General features: G+C 35.4%; 2 protein-coding genes across 4 annotated transcripts in view; both read left to right on the top strand.

Moving 5' to 3' along the window:
- LOC136025074 (WD repeat-containing protein 55 homolog) overlaps positions 1–15,375 on the top strand; it is a 37,716-nt gene extending 22,341 nt beyond the window's left edge. For all 3 annotated transcript variants that reach the window (XM_065700779.1, XM_065700782.1, XM_065700780.1), the window contains exons 5-8: positions 5,476–5,549; positions 10,174–10,340; positions 11,902–12,116; positions 15,045–15,375. In XM_065700779.1, coding sequence (XP_065556851.1) covers positions 5,476–5,549; positions 10,174–10,340; positions 11,902–12,116; positions 15,045–15,357 — 769 coding nt within the window. In that variant the 3' untranslated portion in view covers positions 15,358–15,375. The remainder of the gene's footprint in view (positions 1–5,475; positions 5,550–10,173; positions 10,341–11,901; positions 12,117–15,044) is intronic.
- Positions 15,376–16,778: 1,403 nt separating this feature from the next.
- Positions 16,779–24,484, top strand: LOC136025075 (programmed cell death protein 6-like). The gene is made up of 3 exons (XM_065700783.1): positions 16,779–17,084; positions 20,483–20,631; positions 24,225–24,484. Exons 1-3 carry the CDS (start codon positions 16,904–16,906, stop codon positions 24,420–24,422), a joined length of 528 nt encoding a protein of 175 aa, XP_065556855.1. The 5' UTR covers positions 16,779–16,903; the 3' UTR covers positions 24,423–24,484.
- The last annotated feature ends 1,714 nt before the right edge of the window (positions 24,485–26,198 follow it).

Raw genomic sequence — 26,198 nt, forward strand, 5'->3', positions numbered from 1 at the left:
CTACAATGGCGCGTAACTAATATGGCGCGTAACGACTTACGCGCGCGGGGGGGCTTGGGGGGGGCGCGAAGCGCCCCCACCAACTAGGTGTTGGGGTGGCGCGAAGCGCCACCCCAACAGCTAGTCTATATATATAAAAATAAGTTGTCTGTGGATGTGTCTGTCAGGTGACGTCATGTTTGTGTGTTGACTGACGTCATGAAGTTAGTTGTCGTCATTTTTGTTATGACGGTGACGTCATTAAAGATATTTAAGACATGTGTTCACGTAGAAATCTATTAATGTTTAACTTTAAAATGACTGATGAACTTACAATGGCAACAGCCGAGGAAGATGCTCAAAGAGTCTATGCCAAAAAACTTGCTGCTGATAGAGAAAGTCAGAAAAGAAAGCGTGCCGAGGAATCAAAAGAACAGCAAGGAAACAGGCTTGAGGCTGATAGAGAAAGAAAGAACAGAAAGCGTGCCGAGGAACTACCAGAGCAACGCGAAAGCAGACTTGCTGCTAAAAGAGAAAGTGAAAAAAGAAGGCGTGCCGAGGAACTACCAGAGCACCATGAAACCAGACTTGCTGCTAAAAGAGAAAGTGAAAAAAGAAGGCGTGCCGAGGAATCACAAGAACAGCAAGAAATCAGGCTTGCTGCTGATAGAGAAAGTAAGAAAAGAAAGCGTGCCGAGGAATCAGAGCAACCTGAAAGTTATCGCCTGGCATTCAGGTACAGCCCAGTCGATGATTATAGCTTGAGTAGATGTGTTCAAATCGGGACAATGTCTAAAATTTGTCCCTATTGCAAGGCCTTGAAATTCAATGGTGAAACAATGGGAATGTGTTGCGCCTCAGGAAAAGTTAAACTTCCTCTATTGGCTGCACCACCAGAGCCATTGAAGACTTTCCTTACTGGAACTACGTCAGAATCTAAGCGTTTTTTGTCACAAATCAGAAAATACAACTCATGTTTCCAAATGACGTCGTTTGGAGCCCAAATCGAAAATCCAGATCAATTTATGTCTACTTTCAAAGTAAAAGGGCAAATTTATCATAGAGCAGGGTCCCTTCTACCATTCTCAGGCGAGAATCATAAATTTTTACAATTGTACTTCATCAGTGATAGAAATTCTGAATCGAATGCACATTGCGAAATTTCTCCCAACGTTGAAAGGACAATCGTTTCCCAATTGCAACATCTTTTCCACGAAAATAATAATTTAGTGCGTCTGTTCAAAACAGCCATCGATTTGATGCCTACTGATACGCTTAAAATTGTTATTTCCGCAGACAAAACGCCTCCTGGCCAACATGTGCGTAGATACAATGCTCCAACTATCGACGAAGTGGCAATCGTTATGGTCGGTGATCAGTTTTTACCTCGAGATATTATTCTTCATAAGCGAAACGCTCAGTTGTTGAGAATTGCTGAAACTCATCGATGCTACGATGCCCTACAATATCCTATCATTTTTTGGGATGGAGCCGACGGCTATCACTTTAATATTAAATTGGTGAATCCAGCCACTAACAAAGAAATGAATAAGAAATGCAGTGCAATGCATTATTATTCCTATAGACTAATGATTCGGCAGGATGAAGAAAATTATATTTTAAAATGCCGTGAATTGTTTCACCAATTCGTCGTTGATATGTATGCTAAAATTGAATCAGAACGTTTGCTATATATCCGCCTGAATCAGACCAAGCTCCGCTCTGAACAATACATTCCTTTGCGAGATGCAGTTATAAATGACGGTAATACCACAAACGTTGGAAGATTAACAATTTTACCTTCGTCATATGCTGGCAGTCCCCGTCATATGCATGAATATGCTCAAGATGCTATTGCGTATGTTCGTCTCTATGGTCGTCCAGATTTATTTATTACATTTACATGTAATCAATCTTGGGACGAGATACTGCAGCTTTTACTTCAAGGACAATCGGCGGTTCATAGACATGACATTACGGCCCGTGTCTTCCGGCAAAAGTTGAAATCACTGATAAACTACATAGTAAAACTTGAAGTGTTTGGGTCAGTGCGATGCTGGATGTACTCAGTGGAATGGCAAAAACGAGGTTTGCCACACGCACATATACTAATCTGGCTACATAAAAAAATTACTTCGAACGAAATTGATGATGTGATTTCCGCTGAAATACCTGATGAAAATGTCGATAAGGGGTTACATGATATTATTGTAAAAAATATGATACATGGACCTTGCGGTGCACTGAACGAAAATTCACCATGCATGGCCAAAGGAAGGTGCACAAAGCAATATCCTCGACTTTTAGTATCCAACACAATTACTGGCAATGATGGTTACCCACAATATGGCGGTAAAACAGCAATAATAAAGAAGCGTAACGGTACCACCATCGAAGTAGATAACCAGTGGGTTGTTCCATATTCCCCATTATTATCAAAAACATTTAATGCGCACATAAACGTTGAATACTGTAACTCCGTAAAGGCAATCAAATACATATGTAAATACGTCAACAAAGGCAGTGACATGGCAGTTTTTGGCTTGCAGCCCGAAATCAAAGATATCGACGAAATCGTACAATATCAGGCTGGAAGATACATAAGCAGTAATGAAGCTGTTTGGCGAATTCTTCCATTTCCGATACATGAACGTAGTCCAGCTGTTGTTCACTTAGCGGTACATTTACAGAATTGTCAACGTGTTTATTTCTCGGAAAACAACGTGCTACAAAGAGCCCTGAATCCACCGGATACAAAGTTAATCGCTTTCTTTTCGCTTTGCAAAAATGATTCTTTTGCAAAAAAACTGCTGTATACTGAAGTGCCTTCGTATTACACTTGGAATACTAAAAATAAAGTATTTGAACGTCGAAAACAGGGTAAGTCAGTCGACGGCCAACCTACCATCTTCAAAGATACCACGATAGGAAGACTCTACACCGTTCACCCCAATCAACATGAATGCTTCTTTCTACACCTGCTTTTGGTGAATGTACCCGGTCCGACATCCTTTGAGTATTTGAGAACTGTAAACGGTACTATACATGACACTTACCGTAGTGCATGCCAAGCTCTGAATTTATTGGAGAATGACCAACACTGGGATAACTACATCAATGACGCGCGCGAAACGTCAACCCCAAGTCAAATTCGTGCATTGTTTGGCATCATTTTAACAACTTGCTCTCCATCAGCTCCTACAGAGTTATGGGAAAAATACAAGTCAAAAATGTCCGAAGATATACTCCATCGAAAACAGTTAGAGACGTCAGATATGACTTTTGATTTTACATCAGAAATTTATAACTACACTTTAGTTATTATAGAAGATTTGTGCGTACGTATGGCAAACAAACCTCTTTAGGATTTGGGAATGCCTTCACCTAACCGTATCGCTGCTGTTTCGACATGTGTAGAATTGGATCGTGAACAAAGTTACAGTACGAGTGATCTATTGTCGTATGTACAAAATAACATTTCCAAGTTAACGTCGGAACAAAAAGACATTTATGATACGATAATGCATTGTGTCGATAACAACGTTGGAGAAATTTTCTTTTTGGATGCGCCAGGAGGTACTGGTAAAACGTTTGTGATAAAACTGATTCTGGCATCAATTCGATCAAAAAATGATATAGCGTTGGCAATTGTGTCGTCCGGAATAGCCGCAACATTGCTGCCTGGTGGAAGAACTGCTCATTCCGCTTTGAAATTGCCTCTGAATTTGCATTCTACAGAAACTCCCACGTGCAATATTTCCAAATCATCTGGGATGGGTAAAGTATTGCAGCAATGCAAACTTATTATTTGGGATGAGTGCACAATGGCACACAAAAAATCGCTCGAGGCTCTGGATCAATGCTTGAAAGATTTGCGAGGGAAGTCGAAACGCTTTAGCAGCACATTAATATTGCTTGCGGGAGATTTCAGGCAAACATTACCTATAATACGTAGATCAACTCCTGCAGACGAAATGAATGCTTGCCTGAAAAATTCTAATTTATGGCCACACGTAAAAACATTAAAATTAACTACAAATATGCGTGTCCGATTGCAAAACGATGACTCTGGTCAAACATTTTCAGATGAATTGCTGGCAATTGGAAACGGAAAGCTCCCAGTAGACTCAATTTCAGGACCTATACAACTACCTGTTGATTTCTGTAATTTAGTGACGTCCAAAAATGAATTGATTGAAAAAGTATTTCCGAATATTCTAAAAAATTATAAAAATAATAAATGGCTAAGTGAAAGAGAGATTCTCGCACCCAAAAATATAGACGTCCACGAAATCAACAATATTGTTTTGACCAAGATTCGAGACCAGGCAGTCCTTTACAAGTCAGTCGACACAGTTTTGGAACCAAATGAAGCGGTTAATTATCCATCTGAAATTTAAATTCCGTGGATCTTTCAGGGTTTCCACCACACGTGCTACAACTAAAAATAGGCGTACCAATAATACTTTTAAGAAATATCAACCCATTAAAGCTTTGCAATGGCACGCGACTTGCCGTAAAAAAAACAATGGAAAACCTAATAGAGGCCACAATCTTGACAGGGCCTTTTGAGGGTGAGGCTGTTCTTATTCCTCGCATTCCCATGATTCCAACGGATCTGCCTTTTCAATTTAAAAGATTGCAATTCCCAATTCGATTAGCATTTGCAATCACCATTAACAAAGCTCAAGGTCAATCATTAGAAAAATGTGGTATAGATCTTAATACTGATTGTTTTTCCCATGGACAATTGTACGTTGCATGTTCGAGGGTCGGTAAACCTGACAATCTATTTATATGCAGCGACAATTTGACAGCGAAGAATGTTGTATATTCGCAAGTTTTACGCAGTTAATTTGTATTGTATCTATCTATCTATATAAAAACGAGTTGTGTGTATGCATGTTTGTTTGTTTGTAAAAAGAGCGTTTGCATATGACGTCATTATTAGTACATACGGCTTTGTATATATAAATCTATCTATATTCACAGGTGGGACACAGGGACACTACTACAATGGCGCGTAACTAATATGGCGCGTAACGACTTACGCGCGCGAAGCGCCCCACCAACTAGGTGTTGGGTTGGCGCGAAGCGCCACCCCAACAGCTAGTATTTAATATAAACCTTTCATTATGCATTTTAATTATTTATTTATTAACGTCACCTCGGTGTGATTGGATTTTTCTGGTGTCTAAGATGAATTTAAAAGCATTATTTTGAGAAAGGGCAACTTGTCTATCTCGCTTGTGATGAGCTCAATAAGATACAATAAAACATAGCAATGCTGTTATATGAGAAGGCCTATTGATATTTTAAAGTTTGACAACTCTTAAGTTTCAAGAAAATTATATCGGTAAGTAACTTGTTGCACAATTTTTTTTACAGCAAAAGGTCAAATTTCCTTATAAACTTTTCTTTTGCATTGTTTATCCAATGTTGCAGTTGAAGAGCTTGACAGCAACTGAATTCAAATTAAATTTTTCTTATTTTTAGGTCATCTATCTATTGCATAAAGTCTATAAATGAAAACATGTTTGCCTCTGGTGATGATGATGGCTTTATAAAACGTAAGTACACTTTTCGCTTGGATAATTAAGACCTTCGGATTCTTTTAAAAATAGAAAGTGAAATATCTGGGGAAAAAGGTCCAAACCATAGACAACTCCTTGTAATAAGATTATCGGCTTGCGTAGAATTATTATAATAATAAAGATTTATTCCTGTCCTTGGTGAATCAGCCATCCCTGTTCGAAAGGTGCTTCCAGAAATTCCCAATTCCCGTTATGGCTTCAGTCACCCTTGTGACATTCTTAGTATAAGTTTAGTCAGCATGGGGTTAAACTTTGGAAGTACTTCTTTCGTTTCATTGTATTCAACCTTTATATGCTAATTCAGAAATTTCTTGCAATGCTCCACCTCTTCACTACTGCTTTCCAGTAGCTCTGCGAAACGGGGAAGAAAGGTTCTATTGCAAAATTGGTCAGTGATGTTCCTTTCTTGGTTGCTTCATCTGCTGTCTCAGTACCTTCCATCACAGAGTGTCTAGGGACCCACATCAGGGTGTTCAGGTTTCTTTGGATGCTAGACTATATAAGGCTGCATAGAAATCCGGTTTACTTCTTAGTCGAATCTTTGTGTTCTGAAAAGCCTTAAGGCATGTTTGGTTGTCAGTTGAGATACACGTGTTTGTACCTATGCCTTCTTTTTGCATCAGTGTTCTAGTTGGCTGTTTTATTATGATCATCAGCCTTAAATACCGTACCAAATCTTCCCAAATGATTACTAATTATCTGTTTATCCTGATTAGATGTATTGTGATATATTAATATTCCAGTTCCTGATTTTACATCAAATGGTAAACCATCGATAAAACAATTTTTATCCCCCTGCTGTGGAGCATATCTATCCCCTAGTCTATTTCGTTTCTATCCCTTATGGCAGTTTGGGACTGCCTCTCAGGTTTAACTAATGGGACGACATATTTGAATGTACCTTTATATTTCTTTGCTTTTTTCAGTAATAGAAGGGATTGCATCCAGTAAAGCACCAATTTCTGCCATTTTGTACCTCAAAACAGCAATTCGTCCAAATTACTATAGGAACAAAATAGCTCTTGCCAATGTAAATAGCCATACCGAACAAATATTCTAAGATAGCCAATCACTTTAAATCCACTAAAAAGCTACTGGTTTAAAGCTGTCCTAGACATGGACCTATAGAATTTACGGTTATTAATGTTTGGACTAAGCGTAAAAAATGGGTGCTGAGGGGGGGGGTACTTCAAATTTTTATCGGGGAAATGAAATCAGATAATTTTTCCTCCGGTGTATCGGCTCCTTTTTTATTATGTAAATATTTTGAATGTAAATTAAAATATTATATAGATCCGTTCACCTGCAGATAGGTGGGAGGGATTTGACATAGCCTAAGATTAAGGTTTTTTCAAAGAAATCCATGTAAGAACTATGAAAATTGCGACCTGAAATGTTTTTTTTTTTAATTCTCCTCTCTTGATAGTTTTTATGGCACTTTGTATTAACCAGGTGACATATAGCGATCGCAAATTCTGTCGGTCTGTCTGTCTGTCGGTCCCAGTTTTGCTACTTTAGGCACTTCCATGTAAGCTAGGACGATGAAATTTGGCAGGCGTATCAGGGATCGGACCAGATTAAATTAGAAATAGTTGTTTTCCCGATTTGACCATCTGGGGGGGGGGCCGGTTAATTCGGAAAAATAGAAAAAATGAAGTATTCTTAACTTACGAACAGGTCATGGGATCTCAATGAAATTTGATGTTTGGAATAATAGCGTGTCTCAGAGTTCTTATTTAAATCCCGAACAGATCCGATGACATTGGGGGGAGTTGGAGGGGGGACCTAAAATCTTGGAAAACGCTTAGAGTGTTGGGATCGGGATGAAACTTGGTGGGAAAAATTATCAGAAGTCCTAGATACGTGATTTACATAACTGGAACGGATCTGCTCTGTTTGGGGGGTTGGAGGGGGGGGGGGTTAATTCCCAAAATTAGAAAAAATGAGGTACTTTTAACTTACGAAGGAGTAATCGCATCTTAATGAAATTTGAAGTTTGGAAGTATATCGTATCTCAGAGCTCTCATTTTAAATCCCTACCAGATCTGGTGACATTGGGGGGAGTTGGGGGGGACCTAAAATCTTGAAAACGTTTAGAGTGGAGGGGTCGGGTGAAACTTGGTGGGAAAAATAAGCACAAGTCCTAGATATGTGATTGACATAACCGAAACGGATCCGCTCTCTTTGGGGGAGTAGGAGGGGGGGGGCTAATTCTGAAAAATTAGAAAAAATGAGGTATTATTAACTTACGATCATATCTTACTGAAATTTTATATTTATAAGAACCTCGTAGCTTAGATATATTATTTTAAATCCCGAATGGATCCAGTGTCATTGGGGGGGGAGGGGAGAATCGGAAATCTTGGTAAACGCTTAAAGCGGAGAGATCAGGATGAAACTTGGTGGGAAGAATAAACACAAGTCCAAGATACGTGACTGAAATAACCGGACCGGATCCGCTCTCTTTGGTGGAGTTGGGGGGGGAGGGGTTAATTCGAAAAAATTAGAAAAAAATGAGGTATTTGTAACATATGAACTGGTGATCAGATCTTAATGAAATTTGTTATTTAGAAGGATCTTGTGCTTTAGAACTCTAATTGTGAATCCCAACCAGATACAGTAACATTGGGGGGAGTTGGAGGGGAAAACCGGAATTCTTGGAAAACGTGAAAATAAAGGTATCTTACGAATGGGTGATCGGATCTTAATGAAGCCTGATATATACATAAATCTTATGTCTCAGATGCTCCATTTTCAATTCGAATTGGATCCGAGGACATAAAGGGTTGGAGGGGGGGAACAGAAATCTTGGAAACAAGAAATCTTTGAAAACGCTCAGAGTGGAGAGATCGAGATGAAAATTGATGGGAAGAATAAGCACAAGTTATAGATACGTGATTGACATAATTGGAACGGATCCGTTCTCTTTGGGGGAGCTAGGGGTTGTTAATTTGGAAAAATTAGAAAAAATAAGGTATATTTAACTTAAGAACGGGTGACCGAATCTTAATGAAATTATATATTTAAAGGAACTCATGTCTCAGAGCTCTTATTTCAAGTCCCGACCAGATCTGTTGACATTGGGGGAGTTGGAGGGGAAAACCGGAAATCTTGGAAAACGCTTATAAATGTCGTAGGTTCGTGATTGGCTTAGCCGGACTGGATCCGTGCTCTTTGGGAGAGTTAAGGGGTGGTGCTCAGTGCTTTGGCGAGTTTGGTGCTTCTGGACGTGCTAGGACGATGAAAATTGGTAGGTGTGTCAGGGAGCGGCACAAATTGACTTGATAAAGTCGTTTTCCCCGATTCGACCATCTGGGGGGCTCGAGGGAAAGGAAAAATTAGAAAAATCGAGGTATTTTTAACTTATGAGTGGGTGATTGGATATTAATGAATTTTGATATTTAGAAGGACCTCGTGACTCAGAGCTCTTATTTTAAATTCCGACCGGCATTAAACCTCTGATTTTCCTTTTAAAGCAATCTATTGATTCTTAGAATTTTGCTTGAGCTCATACCATATGAGCTCTTGGCTCTTCCGACCTTGTCAGAAGTGCCATATGAGCTCTTAGCTCTTGTTTTGTTTTAATTGGTGTCCTTTTCCCTGGGGCATTATAGGATTATTGATTAATGTTGAATATTTAGTTGGGCGATGGAAATATTTAGTTTAATTTTTGCGGCCTTTTTTAAGTAGCAAGTAGAGCCTCAATAAACTACTGGCACCCGCCAATTTGTTGAACAGACTACAATTTTGGATGAAATTGGGCCACTATGTCGTAAAACCAAAACTATGAGATATTCATTCGGTTTAAGGTTTGAAAATGTGCCAATTTCTCTCGCGTGATTCTGCGCTTTGTTGTTAAGTGCATTATTATCACTAAATAATAGCGATTAAGATAGGAAAATCCCAGTCTGAGCTGTTTTTGTTAGGGAACAATTTGAGCTGTTTCACTTTGTTGGCTATTCCTGAAGTAGTTTTATGTATTGCAGGGAATATTTTGGCTCCCCTCGACGGTATTAAGGCGTGAAACATTTTTTGGATCTTGAATTTTTAAATGGATTTCTTAAATGCCTGTAGTGAGATTTACTTGAACGGACGTTGAGTTGCGAAGAAATTCTAACCATGGAATGTAGCTGGAAGGGGCCATATCACCTTTATGTTGAGATGAAATATAAAAACTATAGAATACTCATGAAAAGCAACTGAACAAAATAAGGAATGTTTGCTGGATATGTAGTTATCCTTCATTGCATTTTTGAGTCTCCTACTTCGTTATTACTTTGTTTTCAATTCTTTCTGTTTAGTGAAATATCTCGAGTTTCAAGTTTGAATAATTATTGCAGAATCTTCAAAATACTGGTGGTTCCTACAACTGAAAATCTTTGTATATAAAGTCAATTCTTCTATCATTGAAATACATAGCAATAATGGGCATTGTGATCATTGATCCACCGACATGGTTGCAGTAAACATGTATTTGGTGTTTAAAGAATTCAGACTTTATTCCACCAATCAGCGTGTCCTGCATTTGCGGGTGTTGTTGTTAAACATAGCTTAAAAATGAAATCGAAGCCTGGTTAATAATTAACTAATAATCTTGTAGTCTGGGACGTGCGAGAGAAGTCATTTAAAGCTGTTTGTGAATGGAAAGATATGGACGAGTTTGTCACATGTATTGCTGTTGATGAAGATGAACGTACACTTTTGGCCACATCTGGTGAAGGAACTTTGACTGCATTCAACCTTCGACAACGAAAAATGAAAATGCAGGTATACTAATTAATTTATTTGTTTATTTCTCTCTCACACAGTACAATCTTTAAGAGACATGTACACAATTTTATTGTTTAGTAGCATAAATACATGTTCAACCCCCCTCCCCCTGAAGTAAAAAGACCATATATTAATAAACTAAACTCATATTTCACAGAAGAGTTAACATCCGTTTATTTTTGTAAAAATAGATAGGGAATTTTAAGAATATATAAAAGAAAATCAAGTTACTGAATGTATATAACTGCTTATGATATTGTAGAGATGGCAATTAGTTTCCTTTTGAATATAAATTTTGGGAGCAACTTCAAATCGCATAAGGAAAGTTCAATACTACTCCAGTATCTCATTCATTAGCGTACTCATCCAAAATATCAAAATTTTGTATCTTTGCCCTGTCTCTAGTCTTCGGTTTTTCAGTAGCTTGGTAACAGATGTTAGGAGCTATTTAAGTATTATCTCTTGTTACCCCCGTTGTTAATTCCTTGTTGTCCTACTTCTGCACCCCCGTCTGAAAACTTGATGTCTTTTTGGTTTTTCCTATAGTTTCTCATATTTTTTGCAAAACTTTTCTATTTTTGGGTTTTTTATATAAGCTGTTCTCCATCTGAAATATCATCACACCTTCACTCCCTCCCCCCGCCTACTTAAAAACAACAACAAAAATTCCAAGCATATCCTCCTCTTCTGTTTCATATCCTGGAGATAAGAAGTTAACCTTCCTCCAAAAATTCTCTCTACAGAAACGTACAAATTCCTAAATTTTTCTAACAGTTCGTGTTTTTTACATCTTACTCGAGAAAATTGCAGCGTATGTGCCTGGGAAGCCTATCTATAAAATTGGTTTTTTAGGGACAGTTTCCACACTAGGATTATCATCACTGTATCTGCCAAGACTCCCAGATGAAGAAACAGCCATTCGTTCATTTGCCGAGTATAAAAATTCTTTAACTCTCCTTGTGTGAAAATAACAAATATATACCTGATCTCATGAAATTTTATGTTTTTGAACATTAGTGATCGAGTCCACCGATCTAGAGTTTTCAAAAATGTTTAATCTGATGGTGTATCTTTTCTTAAGGTCCCACCCATGTTTAGGGATGTTATCTCCTTTTTATGTATATGTTCTTACGCTAACGTTTTTAAAGCGCTTAGAGTCAGTATAAAAGCACATTCTTGTGATTTACATAGTGTTTCCTCTCCCTTATGCAGAGGTTATATTGCTAGTGACAAGGATACTTAATGCCAATAACCATTAGCAGTTTGATGTACCTGCTTTTGTAGTAATATTGCCTAGTTTCTGAATTGTTTACGGGTTTTGTATTATTTAAATTACTTCTGTTTGCTCTTAGCATTGAAAATGATATATATTGAGAAACGTGTTTTGTGCTCAGAATGACAGTATAATGATAATTGCTAATGATTAAATTTTATAAATATTAACGACTATACCTAACTAAGTTAACCAGATATATGATATCATTATAACCCTTGATATTTAGATTATGCCTCTCTATTACTTCGTCTGAAATCCAGTACTTATGGTGTTTTTCTTTAGTCAGAAGTATATGAATCGGAGATGAATAGTGTTGCTTTTGTCCGTGAAGGATCGAAAGTTCTAGCTGGAAGTGGAAATGGAATGATATCAATTTTCAATAGAGATGAATATGGATATCATAGTGATACCTTTGGAGATCATCCTGATGCAATCAATGCGTTAATTCCGATAACTGAGAATATTGTTGCGACAGCATGTGAAGATGGTTCTATAAGGTAATACTACCATAGGTTTTCATTATAGGATTCAAGTTCTGTCTTTGTGTTTCGGATCCTTTAAATGCTCTAAGTAAAGTGTTTAAATGTCAGTTTTCGCTTCACTGATGTTTCAAACGTTTCTTTCGTTTTGTACTATTTTGTTTTATCTTTATTGTCCGTTCCTCTTTCTTATTGCATAAAAAATTAATTTCTGAATAAAAAATTTGCTTTCATTCTCTACACAACTTACTTTGGGGGGGGGGGGAGATAAAGAAAAACATGACTTTAAAACGATGCCCATTAATCTGTATTTGGCACTGGGAGGTAACTTTGAAAAATCAAGTGGAAGCCCGTATAAAACGTTACGTATTTAGACCATGTTGAATATAGAGGTAGTCTAGGAAAAAATACGACCTCCTTTCAAGTCTGTAAGAGTCTTTCACCTTTTTGGCTGTTCTTGTTGCTTTTGCTGATGATAGCACCCTCGCTATTTATGGTAAAACAGAATCAAATATTTCATGCTTAAAAGGCCCTCTTGAAAGAGTGTTGATGTAGTTTGATGCTGACTGTCGTAGTCTAAATTTTTTTAAATTAAATGTCTTGATTTTCTCATGTGTATCACAGCCATCGGCTATCGGTTATTTGAGATAGCCTGTTGAATGGTATACATATAACTTACTGACAAATAACGAAGTGCAGAACAAGAAAAATGATAATAACCAAAACAGCGCTTGGGAAAGTGTTGAACAAAATATTTGAAGAATCAAAAATAAATAAATTAAATAAAACGCTTAAAGTAATAGTAATAAAGATAAAAGAGGAAAAGAAACAAATTTAAAAAAAAATTATATTTAAAAAAGATGAGTGAAAAATAGTGTAGATATGGAAAATGGACACTGTAAATGAAGTAAAGTGCAAATGATATCTAACAACAAATTAATAAAGAACAAATTATTTGAAAATATGAGGCAGTAAAAAAGAAAAGAAGAGAAAAAACAAAAAGAGTTTTATAACAATAAGCTTGGCAAGGATAAGCAAAGCATCCCAGGTAAGGAGTAAAGAAAAATGATCAAGAGCAGCATTAACATTAGACTGAATGACGTAAAAAGTTATCAGAACTAAAAAAAACGGTGTAAAACCCAGGGTTTTGGGGAAAAGCTTTTTTTCACATAATGAAAGAGAGTTGACTCTTGAGTAATGGGTTCATCGGTCTAAGGAACACTAAATGAAATTATTTGAATCTTAACGTTGTTTTGTTCCTGGTGGTTGTTAAGTTTAGTCTGCTGTTATAAGCTAGTGATATAGGTATAATTTCACCACATTAAGGCTGGATTCCAAGTTTGAAACTGAGCACTCGAGTTTCTGGAGTCTCTTAGTAGGATCATCTAAAGTTTTGTTAACAGGCTTTCTGAATCCAGCTTAAGAAATTCACAAGTACCCTGTTTTGCTTAATTTTTCTGATTTCTTGTTGGATTAAAGCTGGAATTTTGTATCCTGGCTTTTCAAGATTTGAATAACTGCTGTATCATTATTGCTTATGAGGGCAGCTCTCAAGGTTTCAGCCGACAGTTTGCATCTTTTTTTTTGTTCATTTGTGACACCAGGTCATTGCCTGTCCAGACAATGGTTCAACTCCACTAAAGGAAACAAAGCTGTCATTCCTTAATCCATGTTGACCAAGAGGCTTGGTGTGGCCTTATCACTCTTATTAGAGAAAAAATGGCTGATTAGCAAATTATAACACAAAGGAATGATCCATCAACAATCATCTACAAATGGATTATGGTAATCTCTACTGTCGGCAATTGTTCCAGACTGCAAATTGTTTTCGTGCGACAAATTAACCTAGAACTGAAAAAGAAGAACGTAGAAATCTTATTTTGATTGCTTTTGAATAGAAAAGATTCAATGGAAACCTTTGTTCTAAAATTTAAATGACGATCCTTAGAATTTGTAATCTGGTCATTACATCGCTGGGTTAGGGCTACTAAGTGATCTCGTGGTTTTTCCTTCTCATTATTAAACTGTCCCAAAATGTTGTTCTTTATTTTATGTTGTTTTTTTTCTGGGGGGGGGGGTATAGTTATTAATGCAAATACTGTGTTAAGTTAGATTGCATGGCATTGCTCTTGGTAATTCTGATAATACTATAATTAGTCTTCGTATTTCTTAGGAATAAAGGAGGCAAAACTACACGCAGTGAATAGTTTTTCCAATTGGTGGAATATTAATAACGATATAAAAGTAGATCAAAATTGGGGAAAGGTGGAAAAATTCAACTAAATTGTGGTGTAATTGTCATATCCAGTCTTAGATATTGCTAGTAGTGTTAGTGTATAAAAACTACAGAATGACAATGTCTTACAGCTTGCAATGTTTGATTCCCGTATGAAAATTATGTTGGTATCATAATAGAGGATGTGATTGATCAACTGGAGTGTAAAGTCATCTTCTGTTTCTTTGGTAAAAAAGAAAGTGAAGTGTCGTTTTTCTAATAACAATACTTTTTAATATTTTTCTCAGATTGGAGGCTGAATAAAAAAAAAAGATTAAAATCTGTGAGGATTAAGGTATCGGAGATAAACTGTATTCCTAATTTAAAACTTGGATTACAAATAGAGATTGACATTTAATTTAAGCCTAGTTTGTTTAAAGAATATGTCAATTCATACTTGCACGGACGCTGGGGAGTAGGCGAAATCCCTTCCAATCTTTTCCTTTCTGGAAATAATATTCTGACACCCTTAGGCCTCACAATTGTTGCTGCCCTTGCGTCGCCTATGCTAATAATACTAATCATAAAATACATATCTAAATAAAAGCCAAAAGAGTTGAATATAATACAGCAAGCATTTTAATAAGGTCATTTACCAGACCTACTTAATTTTAAGGGAAGTATGACTTTTCCATTAAGGATTTCCAATTAACCTTTTTTTATGTTTTTAGAGCTTTACATCTATTTCCACATCGTTTTATTGGAGTTATCGGGAGTCATCAAGATGCATCGGATAGACACATATCCTACCCTGTTGAACGTCTCGATATCTCTACGTGTGGTCACTACCTTGCTTCTGTGTCTCATAATAGACAGGTGAAATTCTGGAACATTTCTTACTTTGAGGAAATAGATGTTTCAATGGGAGAGAAGTCAAATAGAAATAAGAAGAAATCTAACAGAAAAAACCGTCAAGATTATCAATTGCCTTCGTCAAATATGAGAAATATTTCAGATTTTTTTCAAGATTTAGCTGAGGAATAAATTTTGTTTTTTCTTCTACCTATTTCTAGTCTATACTATTCCGATATTCATGAGTATGAGCGCATATCTATCAGTAGCTCTTGTCCATAGGCATGTACATAGGAGTTTTTTTGGGGAGGAGAATGGTAAAAATAATCTTTTGATAATCTGAAGAAATGCTTAGAAATTGGTAAAAATTTAGGACTTCAGGGCAGCAGGGCCTAAGGTCCGGCTTTCTGGTAAAAATCCCTGCTTGTACTGGTAGATAGTGCTACGACACTAAATCAGTACATCTAATCAGTTTTGAAGTCATGAAAATCAGCACATCTTTCTGGTTTTGAGCTCATTCACTTTAGCGTTTTAGAGATAATCAGGTGAATCAAACTGTGCAAGTTTTTTCTTTTCGCGTGATTCTGTTTCTTGGAGTATATATTATTTTACTCGTTTTATAAACTTTTATGCCTCTATCCCATGGCCTTGGGATTTGAGCTGTGCGCCCAACGTGTAATCTATGACGAAGGTTAGAATTGGAATATTTATGTAATAGCATACAATCATTTGTTTGTATGGTTACGGATGATAGTGTGCTATTGCGGTAATAGTGACAATACAGGCTTTTTGCTCCTGTTTATCCAGCTGGATTTCTAATATTTAATGCTCTGTAAGCTCCAACTAGAAACTTATTATAACCTACGACTAAGTAATTCCTAATATTTTCGAAAATGAATGTTAAAAAATGCATCCCAATTATATATACTTCATCATACTTAATAAAACAAATTGATTTGGGAAAACTCGAGCTTTTTTTTGCTTTACTTTTTTGTTTTTTCTCATTTTTTTTTTTCAGTGGCAATAGGTTTTATGAGAACTCTCATAGACAGTCCTTCCATCCGCACCAAAGTTGTTTTCCGAAGGTTATCGTGGAAAAAAAACTTTTCTTACTGGTACAGATACGTCCGAACTGTATCGTGTTCATTATGTCCTGCTAATTCTATGTTTAATATTAAAATTGACGCACTTATGAAAATTATTCATATTTTGGTTTACATTTAAGACAAGAAGAACAATCCTAAAATTGGTCCTTTTTTGGAGGTAGGGGAATTTTTATTATTAACATACAAGATTTGCAAGCGACAACAACGATTGAAACTCTGCTGAAAAAAAATAGACGGAAAGTTGATGATTAATTAAAAAAAATATATGTTCTAAATCTGTTTTGTTTAATTTCTTTTAAAGCTATTGAACATTTTATTTGAAAAAGAATACTAAAAAAATTAAAGCTTTTTAAATACCAAAATTAAAATGCAAGTAAAATAGCCAAAACAAGATTACTTCCGCCAAACAATTCATAGAATAAAAGGAAGAAACTCGGAAAACAAACAAAACCAGATACGATAAGTAACTATTATTTGGATGACGCGTTTGATCTAAGATAAGCAATAATTTTATCAGTTGAACATGAGTGTGCTATGTCATACTGTCTGTTGATGGTCTTAAATTGCCAGTTTAGTTTCTAATTGTTGAAAGTCTAACCATCAGAAGTGTTACTTATTTTATAGTTGGAATAATGCAAGGAAACCTACCATCGCGTGAATATTTGGCTGGCCTCTTCCAAAATGTGGATAAGGACAGAAGTGGGAGCATCACAGCTAATGAGCTAGGAGCAGCTCTTTTAAATGGTTCTATGTCCCCATTTAACCCGGAAACCATCAGACTTATGATAGGAATGTTTGATAGAGACAATAATGGTAAGACAAAAATGTTAAAACCATTGAAAGGGAGGGAATATAAATGATAATCTTCGTACTTCAGCCAAGATTTTGTAGACACGTTGGAAAAATGCTTGTTATGGAAAAAGTAAAATTTCCTCTGCTGTTCCAGCCTTCCAAAATCATAATACATTTTCTGCTAAATCATTTTTTAAATCAAATTCACTTTCTATTGAAAAACAAATGAAAGGAAAATAACGTAAGAATGTATATAAACGGGCGAAAATACCAAACAAGACAGTGCGGGAGAATTTGCTGATAATGAAACCTTTGGATAATGAATGCAGATAATTTAACAAATTATATCAAATAATTTCGCAGACGTCACCAAATACAGCTCTGGTGATTGCTATATACGGTTTATTGCAATATAAACTTGTTCTTTGCTCAATATTTATTTTTGTGTGTTTTCTAATGACTAAGCATGTGTTTTCTTTTTTCGGGTTTACATGCAGATGAAATCATGAAAGACTTGGTACTTGTGCCATAAGTTTTTTTTTTAGGAAATTAGCCCAAGAGACAATTTTAGGGTAGAAGCTGCCGTACAATCACCATATTATGGTAGAAGTTACTGTGCCGTTTTTGTTTGGAATACTTAAGAAGGCTCAAAATATTTAGATTTAGTTCGGTTTACGATTTTGCGTGTCTCGTTTCTAGTTCAAACCTTAAAGATTTTAGGTGTCTAACTTGCATTTGCTATACAAGTAGTGACTCAAGTTCAAGTTCCTTTTATTATCAATAGGCTATACTTCCATTTATAAGCAGAAAAATCCCAAAGGGCTGAATGGCGCGTTATTTGGGAAAAAATATAAATACATATTAAGTACATTCACGCTTAAAATATATTTTAAATATATTCGGGGACGACCTGTTTTTCGTTTGGCCCTAGATGGTTAGCCCACAAGGACGATCTTTGGCAATCTGTCATCCTACATCCGTAGAATGTGTCATAGATGTCTTAACTTGATCTTAATGTGTCATTCTATCAAATTGAATCAAATCTATCGTACAGTTTACATTTTGAAGTACGGTTAGTCAAACGGGTACCTAGAATGATCTATAGATAATTTGTCTTGAAAGCATCTAACAATTCCTTCTCCGTTTTTGAGTCCCCATGTTTCAGAACCATACTTGATAACTATAGTCACTGTAGCTTTGAATATTCTAATCTTGATTGGCAGACTTATCTTCGTATTTTTCCAAAATTTTTACAACTGGTAAAAAATATCTTGGGCCTTGGCTATTCAACTTCTAAGATCTTCACTGCACTAATAATACTACTTAAGTAAGTGAAGATGTGCACTTGATCGATCTTATTGCTAACTAATATAACCTCGTTACCTTCACTTATCCCCAGTCTTAACGGCTTAATCTTCTTAACCTTAACTTTCAAACCTCTTCTTGTACAATGAACCCTCGAAACGTTCATTTATTTTGTCAACATTTTCATATAAGACAGTAAATTTATCAGCATATTTGAAGTCTAGGATAGTTCTACTCCTCCACTTGATTCCGTGCTCTCTCATAGCATTTGCTGTGCTCTTTAGGACAAATTCCATTAAAATGATCCAGATTAATAAGGATAGAAAACAACCCTGCTTAATTCCTTATTTAATGTGAAACCAGCTACTGACCTCATTTCTTACCTTGACCACAGCAGTGGTATTCTCATGCATAGTACTAATCACTTTTGCGTATATTTCTCTGGTATACCATACAAGGATAGGACCTTCATTAAAGGTCTTCTATCGTCTGAATCAAATGTTTGCTCATAATCTATAGGACTGAAGACTAAAGGGGTTTTGGTGACTCAGGCACTTCCAAATTTTTAATCTAAAAGTGAAAATTTGGTCGACGCATCGTCTACCCTTCCTAATACTAAATTATTTTTCTCTTGAAATTTGCTTCCTAATATATTCTCTAAGGCCAACCTGACTCTTACACATAATAATGATAGATGGTAATAAGCTTACCTAAGCTATGGACGTCAGGTGATTGATAAATTAATCACCTGATATCCGTAGCTTAGGTGAGTTTATTACCATCTATCATTATTATGTAATTTCCTTTCTACAGAAACAAAGCTAATACCTCTATATTCACCACACTGACTCTTACTATCTTTCTTTTAGAGGAGTTGAATTGAAGTTTTCCTAAGATGGCTAGGTACTTCCCCTTTTTCAAAAATCATATTGAGAATCTTCAGTAATTTATTTCTAACTTCACGACCAACACATTTAAAAACACATTTACCACACTATCAGCACCTGGTACCTCGCTGTTTTTTAATCATTTTAGTACTGTCACTAATTCTTCCTCACAAAATAAATGTTTTTCCCTTCCAAAGTGTCATAAACTTTTCGTTCTTTTCTATATCTTTTTCTATAATTTTATCACGGTTTAGCACGTTTTCAAAATCTTTCGTCCATCTTTCTTTGATTTTTTCCAGTATTGGCTTTTAGCAGTATTTCAATCAGCTGTACTTTTTAAGAAATGCAAAAAACTGTAATTTTAGCATTATTTGCGGAACAGTTTTTAAGGAAGATGTACTATATTATATCTTTTGGCTGAAGTTTCATAATGACTGGGTTCCATGTTTTAATTAAATTGTGTCATTTTGATTGTTGCTGTGCATAAGATTTTAAGAATGAAGAACAATTTTTTCCTTCTTATTTGCTGTCTGTGTGTGCTTTCTTAGGTTTCAATTTACGTTCTTTCTGTAGTGCCCTGAGAAGTCACATATATGAATTTCTGTATTGCTATATATACTACACTGTATTAAAGAAATAGGAATTTCTGCAATAATCGAAAATATTTGTTTTGCTGTCGTCTTCGTGATTCACTTTCTATTCAAATAAATATTTTAGGATTTTATTTAAGATACTAAATGCTGTTATTAAATAATTCCAACGAAAATAACTTATATAAGAATGCACATTTTGAGCCAACTTACATTTTAGGGTCGATTTTGATGTCACGTTAACAGCCGTGAATCAGTGCAATACGGAAATTCTTGCTTCCTACCTTGCTGCTTCACAAATCTCCCAAGTAAGATTGTATGACTTGAAGTATTTTGAACATGGCAGATTTGGACTGGGTGCCTAATAAGTGTATCCAAAGCTTGTAATTTTTACACTAGACAAAGCTGGCATGGAATCACAGAATTTAAATGTTTATCTAAATCCTCTCATGTAGTCAATGCATTTTCTTTTCCTATTTTAAAGCGGAATCTCAAGTGTTATTATGTTTCATTTTTATGAATTTCAAAATTATGAGTTAATTATATTTTTTATAGCAAACGAATTTAACTAAAGATATTCCTAGGATACGTAGGAAGACTAATGGGGAAACTCTTATATTTTGTCATTTATATACAGGAACAATCAATTTTGAAGAATTTTGTAGCTTGTGGAAGTTCATAACAGACTGGCAGAACTGTTTTAAAAACTTTGACAGAGATAATTCTGGTACAATAGACGTCAATGAGTTCAGACAAGCTCTGATAATGTTCGGATACCGTCTTCAGGTAACTAATGTCCTTAGAAAACAAATTGCTAACATTCTATATGAAATAAAAAAAAATTTGCCTTTTATAAAAATAGTAAATGCGCTAAGATACCACTTATATTTTTATATTCTGTGAACTGTTATGTGTAACCAACACCTTGCCTTAGATGTTAGATCCTCCTGTTCTTTCAGAGGCACTTAGGGCATAAACAAGGAGTCTCCAGCCTTCACGGTATCCTGCCGTGGCCAAGAGTTGTTCCTAGTATTTCAATTCTATGAATAAGTAGAATAAAATGAATTAGATAACATGATGAAGGAAATATGATCTTAACTTGCCAAAACATCGTCCTCAGTTGGTAAATGCAGCGATTTAACCGACTCAATTTTTACATTAGGTAAAAGAAAAATATAATAAATAGCAATAGGATCAATAGAAATAGATGATAATAGCCACAGAAAATCCATCGTTACCTCTGTCTTTTGTAATAATTTACAGCAATTTTGACAGTCGGAAACGACTGGAGATTCCATGAAAACTTTAGTATTCGGTAGCAACTACATGTGAAACTTCTGACAAGTGTAATATAAAGGCAGTTTGATGATGGAATTGAAGTACAAAATAACAAACTTACTCCTTAAATTTTCCAAATGTAGGACCCTTTGAGTGAAAATAAATGGGTTGGCATTCACGGTAAGCATTACCATTAGTGTCACAATGCCCCTTTCCATTAAAACATATCCAACCTGAAATGGATTTTAGCGATCAAGCAGGTAGTGTTAATCTGTTTGCTGCATCAATTCCTTGCAACGTTAAATTATGGTTTCATTGCTGCCAAAAAAAATATAAGACGTACATTTCAAGTCGTTTAGTCCTCATCAAAAAGTTTTAGGGCTATCTATACACTTCCACTTGGACTAGCAAAATGATTGTGAATTTTGAAGTTTTTCCTATGATTTCTCAAATTGTGCCTAAAATTTCTATTTTTCGTGTTGTTTTTTTTTTGCGAGTTTCCCCGTACCTGAAAACGTCCCTCTCCTGAAATAAATTCATGCTTGTGTAGTGAGTAGCTATTACTGGCACTAACATGATACATCTTACAAACGTCAACATCAAAAAGAAAGATCTGGATAATATCAAGTTTTATAAATTTGATCTAAGCCCGGGTTAGGCATGCACGCAGGAAGGGGACCAGAGCCTCTCCCCCCTAAGACGGGAGGAAAGTAAGGAATTACTCTGCTGATTTACATGCATGTTCTTTCCTTCTTTGATAAAACACGCGAAGGTAAATGAAACGAAAGTCAATTGTATTACCATTTTTAAAGCGACATTTTTAAAGCGCCACCGTTGTGGACATAGCGGATGACACCAAACTTGAGCATGATTCTGTGAAAATGTTTAATGAAATGTTTAAATGTGATGGAAACTCTCACCAAATTTAACATTGTTTGCCTGCCATGTTTTACGTTTGATTTATCAATTACAAGAAAGAGCTATGAAAAAGAATATTAAATTGTTTGAGCTAAGATATTCCACAAGGCTAGGGGAGTGATTATAAGTCCTCTGATCAGTTTTGAGGCGTGATTGATTGCCACATAAAGCATTCTGGACTGTGTGTACGAAGAAATATTTGTGATAATATAATGTTAGTTGATTGTAATGGCATAATATAGACGAGGCTCTGAACTAAGTGCTTATTGAATAAAAATAACAAAGAGAAAGAAGCTGCTGATATATTCCAAAAATATATTAAATGGTGGCGTAAATTTGTGACATGTTAGCAATATTTCTACTGTTCAACAATCTGTTTAGGCACACATACTAGCCAAACTGGAAAGGCAAGTAAGCTATATTCAATGCATGGACAATTGATTAAGACCTTGCTGTTCGAGATGCTTTTACCAATAGTTCCATAGTTCAAAAAAAATTTGATATACAGTGGGTATTGGATGATATATTTGCTGGAGGTATGAAGTAACCTATAGCTTATAAGTGAACACTTGAGAGAGTCCAATCGATCCTAAACAAAGCGAATGTTCTTGCAGAAAAAAAAACAGGAGGAACAGGTCAAATATTACAAACATAAACTTGAGGCAACGCATGACATCTTATAGTTGATTTCAGGAATTAGCTACAAAATAATCATATAAGTTTCAAAAGACAGGTCTGTGGGAGTGGATTTGGTTGAATTAATTAAAGAAAATAATTGAAATTTTAGAATTGAGATTCACTGTCAGAAAACGGCAGAAAAAGTTAAACCCGATCGCTTTCGTTGTAGAATCCAAGGTTTACATTTCAATTCTGTTCAAAGGGAATTTGCTAGGTGATCAATTAGTAGTAGAGACGCAGCTTACGCTCACGATAAAACAATAGAGGAAGTAATTTTTCTCCTAGTCGTACCATATGAAAGAAACGGATATTATCTTAATTATTGAAGAAATAAAAGAAGCCAGTAAAAATGACCGGTAAATGTGTAAAATATACCCCTCCTCCCATCAAAAGAGAGGAAACGTTTTGGCTAGTACGTTTTTGCCCCTGCTTTTTTACAGTAAGATAGGATTAGAGGCGTTTTAAGTGGGGTAAACAGGGAGCACTGGCCCCAAGCGCAGAAATTTTAGGGGGTGAGAAATTTCAAATGAGTAATCTTACATTTATAACACTTTGTTATTTTTTTATTTTTTTATTAAAATAAAGTAGAGGGCGCAGTTGGCAGTAAATAATAGCAAATTGATTCTAAAATTTACATTTTTCCCATTTTTTCCCCTGTATAAATACTTTGTAAGAAAAAACTTTTAAGAAACCACGTTTTACAAATGGACTAAAAAGAGGAAAATAAATTTTTCGGTTCTAAATAATATTTTTGATATACATACTTTAAACATAATTGTAACGTGGTGGGTACTTTCAGTTAATTATCTTTTGATATCCAACTATTCACAGTTCTTTGTTCAATTAAAATATTAAGACAAAGGTATGCTACATCTTCATGATTTTCAGACAAAAATGTGTTATATTCTTCCATGTTTTTTATTTCTTTGGGTAGATGATGAAACACGTTATTCAGAGCAAACCTGAACTGTAAGAAGAAAAACCAAAAAAATCAACAGTTGATTCCCAAATTAAATCAAGATTTACAATCTTGACATCGTAAAAGCTTTTACAATCGTAAAAGCTTTTCTTTATGTCCTTAATAGGCTTCATGCAACTCAGATTCTTTTCAACGAATTTGGACAATTAGACATAAAGAGGAATAAAAATTATTTATTTTTATGGATTTCTCCTTTCATTCCCTCTAATTGTTTAAAATAAACTTTCCCCATCTATCCAAACTGAATAAGTTTAGATGTGGAATAGTAAGGAGAATTTATAAATTCGCGCCTGTAGGTAAAAGCCTATTCACACGTGGGCTTAGCTGGTTATGAATTTCCAGGACAACCACTTTTATACCAATCAGGGAATCTTGTAAGCGAAAATATGGATTATGATTGGTCGATAATAATTACGCCGGAATGTTTGTCTAAATGAGCATGAATGTGAATTGGACTTTAATTGTACCAGAAATAACGATTTAAGAGAAATTATCTTATTATTTCAACATTTAATACTTTTTTCAGGAAAGTCTGGTTTGCCTAATGCACAAGAAGTTTGATCGCCACGGCAGAGGAACAATCTATTTCGATGATTTTATTCAGTGCTGCATAATACTTCAGAATCTGACTTCAGCATTTAGAAAAAAGGACAGTGATCTTGACGGCGTGGTTACCCTTCACTATGAAGAATTCATTTGTCTTGTTCTTGATGCAAAAGTGTAAAGACATAGATCCGTTTCAGTTCTCTATTTTTTAACTACATTACATAAGAGAAACATGAAAAATTTAAATGATTTTAGGTAACAAGTTAGGAAATTAGTTTAGTACTACCATTGTAACTTTAACAACCAAATTAACTATATACAGTACTAACCAGAATACAGCTTTTCAAGAATTACGGCTCAACCATTCACATGTTTGGAAACAAAATTAGTCTTTTACGGCAGTTGTTTGTTATACTAGTCAAACTCATGCTGTAACTTAACGTCTGAAAGATGTTGTTTTGGACGACTTAGGTAAAAAGTTAGGACATTAGTTTAGTACTACCCTTTGTAACTTTAATAACCATATTAACCATATACAGTAATAACCAGAATACAGCTTTTCAAGAATTGAGGCTCAACCATTCGCATGTTTGGAAACAAAATTAATCTTTTACGGCAGTTGTGCGTTATACTAGTCAAACTCATGCGGTAACATAACGTCTGAAAGACGTTATTTGGGACGATTTAGGTAAAAAGTTAGGACATTAGTTTAGTATTACCCTTGTAACTTCAATAACCATATACAGTACTAACCAGAATACAGCTTTTCAAGAATTCAGGCTCAACCATTCGCATGTTTGGAAACAAAATTAATCTTTTACGGCAGTTGTGCGTTATACTAGTCAAACTCATGCTGTAACATAACGTCTGAAAGACGTTATTTGGGACGATTTAGGTAAAAGTTAGTACATTAGCTTAGTACTACCCTTGTACCTTCAATAACCATATTAACCATATACAGTACTAACCAGAATACAGCTTTTCAAGAATTCGGGCTCAAACATTCGCATGTTTGGAAACAAAATAAGTCTTTTACCGCAGCTGTATATCATACTGGTCAAATTCATACTATAGCGTAATGTCTGAAAGACGTTACTTGGACGATTTAGGTAATAAGTTAGAATATTAGTTTAGTACTACCGTTATATCTCTAATAACCGTACTAACCATATACAGTACTAACCATAATAAAGCTTTCCAAGAGCTTTAGCTCAACCATTCGTATGTTTGGCTGCAAAACTAATCTTTTATCTGCAGTTGTGCGTTATACTAGTCAGATTCATGCTATAACTTAACGTCTGAAAGACATTATTTTAGACGGTTTAAGTAATAATTTAAGACATTAGTTTAGTACTTCCATTATAATTTTAATAATCATACCGTATACAGTACTCACCAGAATAAAGCTTTTCAAGAGTTTGGGCGCAACCATTTGTATGTTTGGAAACAAAGTGAATCTTTTACCCTAGTTGTGTGTTATACCAGTCAAATTCATACTATAACTTACAATAACTTTCACTATAACTTTGAAGACTACAGCAGCTTAATTTTAATTTTATCTCAATGCATCAAACTTGGTCCCTGCTGCAAATCTTTTAATGTATAAAAAATCTAGAAGAGAAATTTAACGCAGAAATGGAAATTTCTACAATAACAAGAGCTAAGAGCTCATATGGTACTTGTGACGAGGCGGGAAGAGCTAAGAGCCAAGAGATCATATGGTATGAGCTCTAACAAAATTCTATGAATCAATAGATTGATTTAAAAAGGAAAATAAGAGGCTTAATGCCGGTCAGGATTTACAATAAGAGCTCTGAGTCACGATGTCTTTCTAAATATCAAAATTCATTAAGATCCGATCACCCACTCGTAAGTTATAAATACCTAATTTTTTCTAATTTTTCCTCGCCCTTTAGCCCCCCAGATGGTCGAATCTGGGAAAACGACTTTATCA

The sequence above is a fragment of the Artemia franciscana genome, chromosome 3 (assembly GCF_032884065.1).
Source record: "Artemia franciscana chromosome 3, ASM3288406v1, whole genome shotgun sequence".
Taxonomy (NCBI): Eukaryota; Metazoa; Arthropoda; class Branchiopoda; order Anostraca; family Artemiidae; genus Artemia; species Artemia franciscana.

Excerpts from the sequence above, each read along its gene's own strand:
- LOC136025075 (XM_065700783.1), top strand. The coding sequence starts at position 16,904 with ATGCAAGGAAACCTACCATCGCGTGAATATTTGGCTGGCCTCTTCCAA. Across the intron at positions 17,085-20,482 it reads GTTTGATAGAGACAATAATG|GAACAATCAATTTTGAAGAA; the intron begins GTAAGACAAAAA and ends ATTTATATACAG. Across the intron at positions 20,632-24,224 it reads TGTTCGGATACCGTCTTCAG|GAAAGTCTGGTTTGCCTAAT; the intron begins GTAACTAATGTC and ends TACTTTTTTCAG.